Below are 14792 nucleotides of genomic sequence, written 5' to 3'. Positions count from 1 at the left end.
TGGTATAATCCATATTTAGTCCACCCACACGTAACGTATACAAGTGTGGCATGGATAGAAAAGTACATAAGTATGATAATTCTTAAAACAATTTTTTTTTCATTGCATAGGATGAAATATATAATATGAGCAGCACTGGCAGCAAGTGGATACGACAATGGGACCATAACTGATACCTCAGAATAAAAAATTGATAGTCTATTGCAGACAGAGATCAACATCATGACTATCCATTACATACATGGGTCAGCTTCACATATGCCCGATGCATTTCGTGTAAAAACACTCTTCATGGGCGGAAGCTCAATTTTATCTATGAAGTATAAAGAGGTAACGTTCGTCTGGTTATAAATGATAATATGAAGGAAAGGCAAAATAGCCCGTCCTAAATACTTACAAAGGGTCCAATGTGGTAGACGTCAATTTTGGTGCCAACACGCAGAGCATGTGATCTCCAGCTTAGCTGACCTGGCAGGGATTACAGACTTCTGCCGAGGGCGGTGATCACCGCCGCTGCTGGAGCCTCCCAGGTAACACCACACTAGCGTGACCCTGGTATAAGCCAGCGTGCATGTGTGCGGGACCCATATATACTGCCTCCCCCGACACAATCTTGTTGCCACACACACAAAGACGCCACATCACATTCAAGCACTCAACCTTTTTCCGATTTTGTCCCCACATGTAAGTTTTTCACTGGTCTATACACATCTGTTATGTCATTTTTTCCCCCTTTTTTGAATGTTTTTCACTATTGGGCTTGTTTCTTCTGCCCCTTTGTGTTTTTTATCCTTCACAATTTCACATGCCATTTGGGCTATGGTTCTAGTCTTTACACTCACTTCTCATTCTCACAACTCACAACACACACACACACACACATATATATACACACACACACACACACTTAACTCTTCACTCACATACAGTGCCCTTTTTTTCAGATCACCCCAGGTACCCTTCACGGGGTCGCCATGGTTTTTCACATGTACCAGCAACTTGTGTCATCGGGGGGGATTGGTTGTATGCGCCCTGCTGCACACGGCTCTAATTACCTCAGCTCCCGGGAAAGACTATTTCAGGGACCCTGATTGCATGGTCGCAGCACTCTACCACATTGGAACCTTTGGAAGTATTTAGGATGGGCTAATTTCGCCTTTCCTTCATATTATCATTTATAACCAGACGAATGTTACTACCTCTTTATACTTCATAGTTACAATTGAGCATCCGCCCCTGAAGAGTGTTTTTACACGAAACACGTCAGGCATATGTGATGCTGACCCATGTATATAATGGACAGTCATGATGTTGATCCCTGTCTGCAATAGACTATCAATTTTTGATTCCGAGGTATCAATTATGGTCCCATTATACCTATGTAATTTTCTGGCAAAGAAAATGGATTGTGGGACTTTATATGAAGCACATTACTAGGTTAAACGGGCCAATCAATGTAAACATAGTTTATTACTACAAAGGGTATACATACACATGTAGAATAGTAAAAAATAATAAAGTAATATACTGGTAGGTCTCAATAAATAAACTCTAGTCATATCATGATCATACATAAATATCTCAACATAATACACATAGTAGTGGACCTTGGGTATGTAGGCCAAAATTGTAGTGGTAACATATAGGCATAATAGCAATGGTAGATTGGTTCATTAAAGTAGACTATAATATAGTACAGATATTAGATATGGCGTTATCCCCGGAAGCTAAGACGGTGACACCTGAGGCACGGCAATGGCACCAGCAACCAATAGCAGACATAAGAATAGGATCTCTAGTTTTCAGCTGTGATATGTATATTTAGTGGTATGCATAGTTCATATTGTACCTAATTCCCAAGGTTATCTGTAGAAATCAATGAATAAGTAGACAGTAAGCTAATTCCACAACTGATAGACTGGAAAGTTGGCTTTTATTTTTTGTTCTCATATAATCAGGGATGGAAGCACATTGCTAAACCATTATTCTCATCTTTACATCTGTGACCCATTGTTGCCATCATGTTTTCTTTTCCTATTCTAATGTCTATTATTGGTTGCTGGTGCCATTGCCGTGCCTCAGGTGTTACAGTCTCAGCTTCCGGGGATAATGTCTTCTATAGTGCCTCCTACCATTGATACCACCATTTGTACCCATATACTACAGATAGGTGAGAGTGATTGGGACCTTTTATGCTCCCCCTCTTTCTTCTATGTTTTTACACTTTTTTACTATCATATCATTTTGGCATTTTATTCTATTACAGATACCCTCAAACTCTGCATCTGCTCCTGATGAGTGGTAATGTAACGAAACGCGTAGAGATTTCCTATGATGCTACGTCAGTGTCCACATCGAATATCTGTACTATATTATAGTCTACTTTAATGAACCAATCTGCCATTGCTATTATGCTTATATGTTACCACTACAATTTTGGCCTAAATACCCAAGGTCCAGGTCCACTATGTATATTATGCTGAGATATTTATGTATAATCAAGAATTGACTAGACTTTGAGACCTACCAGTATAGTACTTTATTATTTTTTACTATTCTACATGTGTATGTATGCCCTTTGTAGTAATAAACTATGTTTACATTGATTTGCCCATTTAACCTAGTAATGCGCTTCATATAAAGTCCCACAATCCATTTTCTTTGCCAAATTACTGGGGATGGAGGTATATACTTATTGCCTCATATAAAGTGCCAATTTTAGCTTTTTTTTTTTTAGTTTTCTATCCATGCCACACCTGTATGTTACGTGTGGGTGGACCAAATATGAATTATTATACCATTGTTCATGTGGTTTTTTATTTTGCCATGTTTCATATAATGTTCTTGATCAATTTAATTTGCATCTGTTTCAATCTACCTCCACATTGTCAGCAACCTCATTCAAAGGCCCACTCTTCCTTTTCTTTTGTTACATACATGTACTAGGGATGGAGGCACACCACATATGTGCCTCATCTAAAGTCCAAAAAATCCCCCCTTTCTAAATGTTATATATGTTGTTGGTTAAAGGAATGTGCTATATACTATGTACTTGATGTCACTGCTTAATTTCTAATATGTCCTATGCCTTAGAAGCATGGGGGGAGCTGTCGCTTGTCTTTCATTGGGGTCCGGATGCCCTCTCCCTACCAGCCCCGCTATTTTCTCTTTTGTGGCCATGGCTCCCTTAACCCCAATTTCGTGGAACGTTCGGGGGTTTAAACTCCCGAATTAAACGCTCCCTGGTGTTTAATTTCCTTAAAACATACCGCCCAGATATTTACTTATTGCAGGAAACCCCCCTCACTGGTAGCCGAGTCCTGGGCCTTAAAAAACCCTGGGTGGGTCATTACTACCATGCCACTTACCCCTCCTATGCCAGGGGAGTGAGTGCGCTGGTCCATAAATATCTTATCTTCTTATCTTTTGCACTGGTGGATTTGCATCTGGACCCCGAGGGAAGGTTTGTGATTCTTCATGCTGTCGTGAATGTGCCTATGGTGGTGGTGGGACTTTATATCCCCTCGCCAGCATCTGACGGTGCTGCACAAAATCACTCAACTCATAGCGAACTTTTCTACTGATAATGTGCTTTTAGCAGGGGATTTTAACATGCTCCCTTGTCCTAATTTGGATAAGTCGACTCTGGACAAGGCTGTGGAATCCACACTCTAGATCGGCTTCTGCATTCAATCTTACAGATGTCTGGCGTTGGAAAAATCCCCTACTAAGAAGCTATACATGTCAACTTGCCAAATATGGGGCCATGTCCCGCATTGACCTGGTTTATGTCAGCAGCCCTGTATTAGCCTTTTACAAGGCGCTCTACCCCTCTAGAGTTTGAATTACATGATTTCATGGATGGTATTCACCTTCTGTCGCTTTCTGAGGAGGCACGGCGGGGGCTTGACGCTCTGCTCACCCTAAAGGAGCTCCAAGGTGCTATCAGTTCCCTACAATCAGGGAAGACCCCGGGGGATAATGGCTTTCCTGCGGAATTTTATAAAGCCCATGTGGAAACTGTGGCCAGTAGACTCCTTTCTGCCTCCTTTGAGTCTTCCTCCCTGCCCTCCTCTATGTCCACTGCTATTATTGTGGTGGTGCTTAAGCCCGACAAGGATCCAGAACTCTGCTCTTCGTACAGACCCATTTCGCTCCTCAATGTGGATGCGAAGATCCTTGCAAACCGCCTCAATAAAGTCATCCTGTCCCTGATCCATGGTGACCAAACCGGGTTTATGCCAGGTAAAGGCACGGATAGCAACCTGAGGGGGCTTCATACAGTTATTGCGGATTTCGACTGCTGGGGGGGCACTGAGGTTGTGGCTTCTCTGGATGCCGAGGAGAAAGCCTTTGATTTGGTGGAGTGGGAATATTTATGGCTCATTGTACACAAATTTGGGTTGGGAACCCAACTTTATCTCTTGGCTACGTTTACTCTATTCGGCCCCGTCGGCCAGAGTCCGTACCAATGGTGTATTGTCGCCCCCCTTTCCCCTCCATGAGGCACCAGGCAAGGCTGCCCTCTTCGCACTGGCTATTGAGCCTCTGGCGGTACTCCTGGTATTTCCTTTCCCCCCACTGGTCGAAAAGGTTTTCTTATACGCCGACGACACGTTTCTATATCTCCGAGATGCCCAACAGTCGTTGACGGCAGCTTTAGCCATCATTGAAAACTTTGGCTCCTTCTCGGGTATCAGGGTGAACTGGGACAAATCGCTCCTGTTCTCCCTATCTGACGGGACTTCCTGGCTAATCTACATTTGCCCCTTAAATGGGTGTCACGATTTAAGTACCTGGGAATTTTTTATTCATAAAGACCCAAAGCGTTACTTAGAGGATAATCTATATCCTATACTACAACAATTTCTTTTCTTCGGTGCTGTTCGGCGTGGAAAGCCTTGCCACTGACCCCAGTAGGGAGAGTGAATCTAATCAAAATGTCCTTTCTTCCGAAGTTCCTTTATGCCTTCCGTCACACTTTGGTCCCCATCTCTAATGCCTTTTTTATTAAATTAGATCAGGCCATCACCTCCTTTGTTTGGGCGGGCTCGACCCCTAAAGTTGCTAAAACTACACTGCAGCTTTCCTTGGAGGGTGGACTATCTCCTCCTAACCTTAAGAAATATTATTGGGCGGTAGTGTTGGTTACTGTAAGGTGGTTATACAAAAAACACAGTCACTTCCAGCGCTAATAGGTCTTCCAAGGTGTGGAGTAACAGATATCAAATAAAATGGTGGTGTGAAAGGTATATAATGGTATCCAAAACTGGGTGGATGCTGCCTTCCTCAGATGGGGTAATCCGAAACAAACTACAAGAAAAACAGAAATGGAAGGCGCGCACACCTAGTGCATTACCAAAGATAATGTAATAATAAAAATGTTTAATATAAAAGTGAGTACTCACAAAATGCAACTGACAAAAGGCCATAAAAATAATGCATGGACATGCATAGAACATGGAGTACAGCTACCGTGTTTCGAGGGCGCACCCCGTTCCTCAGAGCTAGGCTACAGAGCTAGCCTTCCATTTCTGTTTTACTGTAAGGTGGTTGCCCAAGACATCCCATCCGGCGGTAAATTTGGAAGCGGCACTCCTAGGATCTTTCTCAGAACTTAGCAATCTAGTCTGCAGAGGCCCGAGATATAGCCCCCAGGTCACTACCCCCATGAAGGTGACAACTGCAGTCTGGAAACAAGTTACCCTGCATCTACAAGACCCTGGCACTGTCTCCCTGCATATCCCGCTATGGGGCAACCCTACTTTACCGTATTTCCGATCTGTTCCGGATCCACAGATCTGGGCTAGATACGAGATGCGGATGCTGCACAATATTCTACCTGAGGGACGTCTTCTCTGGTTTGCAGAGATGAAACATAAATTTAAATTTCCTCTGTGGATGTTCTTCAGATACTTGCAGCTCAGACATGCTGCCCGGGCACAATTCCCCAATGGGGTGGTTCTTGCAGCCCACTCAGTCAAATCCCTCCTCACAAATAACGATCGGACGCTGTACTCCATTTATCTCAGACTCACCTGCAGAGACGCCTCTAAAATGCTTAGACTGTTGAATGTGTGGCAGCAGGATGTCCCTGCCTTGACAGAGAAAGATTGGACTAAAGGGTTGCAACAATGCATCCCACTTATATCTGTCAGGGATCGCTTTGTACAACTCAAGTTCCTATATCGGGTGTACTACACTGTCCATTATTTCCCCAGGGATGGCGGACACATGTCTGAAGTGCAGGAAGACAGTGGAGACCTTTATTCACATGGTGTGGTTGTGCTCTCTCCTCCAGACCTATTTGCGAGCAGTGGTAGCTGACATTAACAAGGTGGCTGGGCTTCACCTGGACATGGTTCCGTTAGTATTCCCTCTGGGTATCACTGATAATCTGGCTACTACTAAACATACTAAGTTGTTTCTATTCTATGCTGCTTACTACGCCAGGAAGGTTATTTTATCCAGGTGGAAGCTCCCTGACACCCTATGCCTACGGCTTGGAAGGCCCTGAAAAACAATGTGCTACCTTTATATAAGCTTACTTATTTGGGGCGTAACTGTCCACAAAAATTTGATAAAATCTGGGCATCGTGGACAGAGGCTAGGCACATTACTGTACAAGTGATTACTGGATCTTCATGTGTTGACCTGGGAGCCTGTGCTACTTTGTCATATTTGGGCCCCCTCTCCCTAGGGTTATGGCTGCCCCTTTGTGGGTTCCCTTGTACCTTATGGGTGGTGGCCTCCAGTTCCTTTCCTCTTTACCTCCCGTCTCCTCCTCCTCCTGGGTTTCCTTTGTGGCCATGATCCTGCTGGGTTGCCAAACCCCACTCCCTCCCCACTCTGCCTTTCTACCTATATGAGGTCTTGGATGATAGGGTGGTTTGAGTTATCGCTATTCTGATATATGCCATATAGGCTGCCCGATGTTTGTTGAAAAACCATGACACAACGAGTTTACAAATACCCTGTCACCTGTGTGGTGTACCTTATCTTCCTCCAATGCTAACCTAAGTTGTAATGATATCTAATCAAGTCCAACGTATTCTACATATGCTATTTACAAGTGTATTGTGTTGTCTGAATAAACATTCCTTCTGTTAAAAAATAAAAAATCTGTGCATTTATTGTTCTTCTGTGTATAACTCCGAGGGCAGGGAGCACAGCAGGATCCAGTTTAAAGCAACATTGCAGGCCTACCATGCCTCCTTTCAACCAAGGGGGTCCAGTTGCAGTCCCCCAAGGCTCTACTGAAGAGCCCACAGATCCATAAGCTGCATGAAGTGCTGTGCAGTGGCTAAGGTGCAGTCAAGTAATGTGGATCTTGAAAAGAAATCATTCAGAGTGCACCTCCATAGTATAAAGTAGCTTCTCTGACAGAGAAAAGGTCCATCACCTAAGGACAACAGCAAAAAACTAAGGCTAGCTGGGAGTGGGAAGTGTTAAATAGGGGGTTGTCCCTGCAGCCTTCTATTTTGTCAGTGTCCTGAAGGTAGATGCAAATAACCCAGTCGCAATGATTAAACAAAAGGCTGTGTCCTGTACTGATCCAAAGTAATCCACATATAAAAACTCAACATTTTTCAAACGATCTTCCTCAGGAATACATGTGAATGACATCAAGATAATAAATCACTTATTTTAATAAGCATTATCTTATTCCCAAAAGCATTATCAGCTAAATCCATATCAAGTGAAATATCTCCATCCCATAGGGGGAATATCGACATGGAAGGTGAAAGACCATCTTTTTCTTATCTTGCACAATTTCAAAAAGTCAAAAAACATGGATAAGCACTTGTACAGTACTTATTGACGGATCTGAAATCCTGTGGTGCAAAGGATAAGCAGTCTATGGACAGGTCTTCAAAGGGATAATCAAGGTGTATAAGAAAGTTCTATACATTCCCAAACTGACAAGAGAAGCTTTTAATACATCCACATCTCATAAGTCAAAGTAGTAGAGCAATCATGTCACATCAAAGTCATTATCAGGTCCAGCATCATTACGAGCATTTCTTCCGTGTCCTATATGGGATGGAAATATTTCACTTAATATGGTTTCCAGCTGATACTGTTTCCTTGGTGGTTTTAAAATAAGCAATTTAGGTGTCATCATGATCTCATTCACATGTACTCCTGATGAAGATCATTTGAAACGCGTTAAGTTTACATGTGGATTTTTGGGATCACAACATCAACGTGAACACAAAATAGACATATTTTATGTTTTTGCATTATCCTCCATCGGTTTCCTTTTTTATCCATGTCTAAATAAAACTTCTTGATTTTATATCAGTCTTATTTTCCCTATATGTTCAGCAAAAAGTTCATGGCTACCTAAAACAGTTCAACGCATATATTATTGTAAAGGGACGTGGACATATAGCACACAGTGCCTTGTTAAAATAAGTATATAGAATATGTGTCTCATTACTTCAGGATCAAAGTAGTTCAGTAGTCATCAAAAAGTCACTGGGTCATGCTATCACAGATTTACTTTTTTTAAGTATGCATTATCAAAACTCTTCTTATTAAAGTTATATCAGTGACTTACTTTCTCTGTCTTCTAGTCTTCGACTGGAATTGCAATCTAGAACCATCTCTTCTTCAATGGGGATGACCATATCCAACACACAAGCAGAAAATTTTTGGAGGAAAGGAATCTCTTCTGTATTACCTCCCAACCATACACATCCAATCAAGATGGGCTTAATCACATTAATTTTCCTCCCTTTTGATTGCAGTTCATCCCATTCCTTTGCTTTGAGTTTTTGACGTACTTTCTGATTTTCAGGGTTTTTACACTCCTAGAAGTCATAAAAGTAACAGAAGATTTGTGAATTGTGTCTTAAAAATGTTCCATATAGAATATATATACACACGCACACATATATACATACACACAGATACAGGTTTCTGCACTTGTTGCCTTTATGTTTTAAAGGGATAGATCAGCAGGTCATACAGTTTGACTGTGCTTTCTTTAGCAGTGCAGCTTTTTTCAGCTGTCCCACAGTGCAATGGAGAGTATTTAGAGTTTAAAATGGTATTAAACCAAAAATAAAACACTATTTTGAAGCCTACCAATTCTAAGATGTGATGGCTGCATTAGGTTTCTTTTTTCAGGATTTCCTTTATTTTCATATTGTCATTCTGCAAATAAGTCTGTTTTTCAACAGAAAAGGCTCAACAGAACAAATCAGAGTGTTGACAAACCATTTACCACTGACGGGTGCTTACAAAATGATCAGCTTTTATTTATTCATGTAAACCTTTATCCCAAAAGAAAAAGACAAACACTTGCTGTAACTGCAACGTGAGTTGGAGTGCCTTCAATTTTTTATCTAAATCTAACAATCCCCTGCATCCAAGACTGACAATGCCGGGAGAACACAATGGCTTAGTGGGAGGGATTCCCCCATCAACACTGACTGTATGGTTAAAGAAAAACGCTCCATCTATGGCTGGCTTTAGAGAGTTGTCATAGGAACAAAGATGTACCTACTGTTAGATCTGCCCTTTATTTCTGTTCAACTCATCTTTTTAATAATTAAACATATCGTATCTTCATTTTCACTGAGGTTTTTTTCCCATTAGAGAAACAATTGTACCATTAACATTTTTGTAAACAAAGAACTATTTATTGGATCAGATACCCTAACGTGGCCCCTGTTCACTGTCTTCACTGTTACTGAGCTTACTTCGGTTTGCTCGGTGGGGCTTCAAATCTGCCAAAAACATTTCACATTTGCAAAGCAGAAGCAGCACTCACTTTCTCTAGTACACGTCCAAAGAAAATACTGAAAAATTACAGTTTATGAAAACACAAGATCACTTTCAGGTCCGCCTGTCAGTTTTTTTTAGGCAGACCCGAATGGACGCTCCATACAGTTCTATGGAGCGATGGATGTCAGTGGTGACATTTCCGCTCCGCTAAATTCAGATGGATGGAAACCCTATTTTCCCATCAGTCTGTTGAATAAGATGAAAAAAAACAAAAAACAAAAAACAGACAGGTGGATCCGTTTTCATCCGATCCCCCATAGCAAAGAGCGGAGAGCTGACAGGTCCGTCTCTTCGCAGGCTCAGCGGGGATCAATAAAGTGTTTCCCACTGAGCAAAGTCTGTCAAAGACGGACATTATGTGTGAAAGGGGTCTTAGACACTTAATATCTAGCCCATGCACAAACCCAACCAGACCCCCAAAAAACATTATTAAGTCTTTACACCGGGTGTCTTACAACTATGACCCCCAGGCAAAATCCAGCCCACAGTTGGGTCGTTGGTATATCTTCCTGCTGTGTTATCACAAACAGCTGAAAGTGAAGGGGACCCCAGATGTGGGAGGGGAGAGGGTTGGACACTAAGATGTAAGGGGGTACCCTGATGTAACCTTTTTCAAAAGCTCATTTTATTTGGAATTTGCTCCGTTTTACTGAAGTTCATTCTCTGTTTTAACCATATTGTGCTGAATAAAAAAAACAAAAGCTCCAAAAAAAAATATATTGAAATTATATTTATTAATTTACAACAGTGGTCTCAAAACCTCTCAGTATGAGGGCCACATTGAAATAGACTTCCTTTTGGGTGCATCTATGGCGCTGGGTTTCAGAGTCACTTCTGCTACAAAATGTTATGCTACTGACATCCCAGATGAGTTTCCGTTCCTAGAGGACGCCTGTTACCGGGCAACATGTTAGGTGAAGCTACATCTGATGTTGGCACGCACGGTGAATCCCATGGCCAGGCTTGTAAAGTTGTATACCACTTGTGGATGCTTTATACAATGTAAATGCAATACTCAACACCTTCCTGCTCGGCCTATAGCAGATTCACGGCTTGGCGGGACTTAAGCCATCCCCTCAGAAGGGGTCGCACAGCGGTGCAATCTGTTACCGGCTGTGTCCACCAAACACACCTAATGGTGGATAAGTGTACCAGCTGGCTGCCGTTACAATGTTACCAATCACAGCAGGTCACATGACAGTTGTACGCAATAGATGGCTTTGCTTTATGCCATCCATTGTGTTGCTAGTTGTGATCGGTCAATGTGATCACATGGTAAGACGATGTGATCATATTGGCCAGATCTGTACCATGTGATTAGCTTTAACCAATCACAACAAAACAAACTGAATAAATCAGTTTCACTGCGATAAACAATGTGTAAAACAAAAAAAAACTAAATCATGATTACTTCCCCAGAGTAGTACAATGTTACTATGGAAACATATTGCTCTGGTCACTGTGTTAAAAATGTATGTGTGTAATTATATATAAGTAGACAGTATAGGGAGAATAATTAAATAATAATAAAAAAAAATACACACACACACACATATATATATATATATATACACACATACATACAGTGGGGACGGAAAGTATTCAGACCCCCTTAAATTTTTCACTCTGCTTTATTGCAGCCATTTGCTAAAATCATTTAAGTTCATTTTTTTTCTCATTAATGTACACACAGCACCCCATATTGACAGAAAAACACAGAATTGTTGCAGATTTATCAAAAAAGAAAAATTGAAATGTCACATGGTCCTAAGTATTCAGACCCTTTGCTCAGTATTTAGTAGAAGCACCCTTTTGATCTAATACAGCCATGAGCCTTTTTGGGAAAGATGCAACAAGTTTTTCACACCTGGATTTGGGGATCCTCTGCCATTCCTCCTTGCAGATCCTCTCCAGTTCTGTCAGGTTGGATGAAAAACGTTGGACAGCCATTTTTAGGTCTCTCCAGAGATGCTCAATTGGGTTTAAGTCAGGGCTTTGGCTGGGCCATTCAAGAACAGTCACGGAGTTGTTGTGAAGCCACTCCTTCGTTATTTTAGCTGTGTGCTTAGGGTCATTGTCTTGTTGGAAGGTAAACCTTCGGCCCAGTCTGAGGTCCTGAGCACTCTGGAGAAGGTTTTCGTCCAGGATATCCCTGTACTTGGCCGCATTCATCTTTCCCTCGATTGCAACCAGTCGTCCTGTCCCTGCAGCTGAAAAACATCCCCACCGCATGATGCTGCCACCACCATTCTTAACTGTTGGGACTGTATTGGATAGGTGATGAGCAGTGCCTGGTTTTCTCCACACATACCGCTTAGAATTAAGGCCATAAAGTTCTATCTTGGTCTCATCAGACCAGAGAATCTTTTCTCACCATCTTGGAGTCCTTTTGGTGTTTTTTTTAGCAAACTCCATGCAGGCTTTCATGTGTCTTGCACTGAGGAGAGGCATCCGTCAGGCCACTCTGCCATAAATCCCCGACTGGTGGCTGCAGTGATGGTTGACTTTCTACAACTTTCTCCCATTTCCCGACTGCATCTCTGGAGCTCAGCCACAGTGATCTTTGGGTTCTTCTTTACCTCTCTCCCCTGATAGCTCAGTTTGGCTGGACAGCCAGCTCTAGGAAGGGTTCTGGTTGTCCCAAACGTCTTCCATTTAAGGATTATGCAGGCCACTGTGCTCTTAGGAACCTTAAGTGCAGTAGAAATTTTTTTGTAACCTTGGCCAGATCTGGGCCTTGCCACAATTATTTCTCTGAGCACTTCAGGCAGTTCTTTTGACCTTATGATTCTCATTTGCTCGGACGTGCACTGTGAGCTGTAAGGTCTTATATAGACAGGTGTATGGCTTTCCTAATCAAGTCCAATCAGTATAATCAAACACAGCTGGACTCAAATTAAGGTGTAGAACCATCTCAAGGATGATCAGAAGAAATAGACAGCACCTGAGTTAAATATATGAGTGTCACAGCAAAGGGTCTGAATACTTAGGACCATGTGATATTTCAGTTTTTCTTTTTTAATAAATCTGCAAAAATGTCAACAATTCTGTGTTTTTCTGTCAATACGGGGTGCTGTGTGTACATTGAGGAAAAAAAAATGAACTTAAATGATTTTAGCAAATGGCTGCAATATAACAAAGTAAAAAATTTAAGAGGGTCTGAATACTTTCCGTCCCCACTGTGTGTATATATATATATATATATATATATATATATATATATATATATATATATATATATATATATATTAATATTTTTATTTTTCCCCCATACTGTCACCAGTGTCCCTGATATCACTGCCACACCAGTTATCTCATGACGCTGTACTGCACTGGTAACAGTATGAGCAAAAAAAAAAAATAATTTTTTTTAATTTCTTAATTTTCAAAAAAATTACAACTTCAAAATACATGTGATGCCTCTTACTAATTACATTGGACTGTCTACTTTCAAAAATAGGTCATTTGGGGGATATTTGTACTTGCCTGACATTTTTGGGCCTTAAGAAATGATGATAGGCTGTCAAGTACATCAGGAATAATCAATTTTCAGATATAGACCATAGTTTGTGGACTAACTTTTCTACAGACTAAACGATATATATGGATTTGGGTTATTTTCATCAAGGAAATGTAGCATAAAATATTGTGCCCTAAATTTATGAACTACTATTAGCTAAATTTTATAACCAAAACGACTTTTCTCATTTAGCAAAAAATAAAAAACCCAGTGGTGATTAAATATCAAAAGAAAGAAAGCTCTAGTTGTGTGTACAAAATACTAAAAATGTCATATGGGTACAGTACAGTGTTGCATGGCCACGCAATAATCAAAGTGAGACAGCGCAGAAAGCTGAAAGTTGGCCTGGGCAGGAAGGAGGTAAAAGTGCATGGTACTGAAGTGTTTATAAAAGAAAACCTCTCATTGACACTGCACTATGAGGCTTCTTCTAATATTGTGCCTTTATACGAGCGAGTTGTTTTTATGATCTGTTTGTGGGGACACTGGTGCTGCTGCAATCTACTGGCGGGGTCACATACTCTCCTGAAGGTCCGGTGGTGAGAGCATCGGTTCTCTTTATACAAGAGCATGTTTGATCACTATAATCGGAGATCAACCCTGTCCAGTAAGAGGCTTGAATATCTGTGGGATAGCACTCTGAGCACTGATTTGTCTCTTTCAAGCACTGAGCATGAGTGACCACTTGGAATATTATCTTTGTGGATTTGGACTATTTCATATATATACACCTGTATATGAACTTTTGTTTTATTTGATCACTGAGGGTACTACACTGGTTGGCACCGGTATAATTAGTGATATACTTCTTAAAGGGATAGGTGCATTTAAATAGTTTTATTTTGTATTTATTATACAGTATCTCACAAAAGTGATTACACCCCTCACATTTGTGTAAATATTTTATTTTTTCATGTGACAACACTGAAGAAATTACACTTTGCTACAATGTAAAGTAGTGAGTGTACAGCTTGTATAACCGTGTAAGTGTAAATTTGCTGTCCCCTCAAAATAACTCAACACACAGCCATTAAGGTCTGGCAACAAAAGAGAGTACACCCCTTAATCAAATTGGTCTGCATGGCTGTTGTTCCAGAAGGAAGCCTCTTCTAAAGATGATGCACAGAAAGCCTGCAAACAGTTTGCTGAAGACAAGCAGACTAAGGACATGGATTACTGGAACCATGTCCTGTGATCTGCTGAGACCAAGATAAACGTATTTGGTTCAGATGGTGTCAAGAATGTGTGGCTACAAACCAGGTAAGGAGTATAAAGACAAGTGGTGTCTTTCCTACAGTCAAGCATGGTAGTGAGAGAATGTCATTGTCTGGGGCTGCATGAGTGGAGTTACAGTTAACTGAGGGAACCAGAAATGCCAACATGTACTGTAACATACTGAAGCAGAGCATGATCCCCCCTCCCTTTGGAGACTGGGTCGCAGGATGGACTGGCCAAGCATGTCTCCAGACCTAAACCC

General features: G+C 41.3%; 1 protein-coding gene across 2 annotated transcripts in view; it reads right to left on the bottom strand.

The window, feature by feature from the left end:
• CHAF1A (chromatin assembly factor 1 subunit A) overlaps nucleotides 1–14792 on the bottom strand; it is a 693562-nt gene that overhangs the window by 245477 nt on the left and 433293 nt on the right. For both annotated transcript variants that reach the window (XM_073594763.1, XM_073594760.1), the window contains exon 11: nucleotides 8564–8816. In XM_073594763.1, coding sequence (XP_073450864.1) covers nucleotides 8564–8816 — 253 coding nt within the window. The remainder of the gene's footprint in view (nucleotides 1–8563; nucleotides 8817–14792) is intronic.

The sequence above is a fragment of the Aquarana catesbeiana genome, linkage group LG01 (genome assembly GCF_042186555.1).
Source record: "Aquarana catesbeiana isolate 2022-GZ linkage group LG01, ASM4218655v1, whole genome shotgun sequence".
Classification (NCBI taxonomy): domain Eukaryota; kingdom Metazoa; phylum Chordata; class Amphibia; order Anura; family Ranidae; genus Aquarana; species Aquarana catesbeiana.
This window is presented reverse-complemented; position numbering and strand designations above follow the sequence as displayed.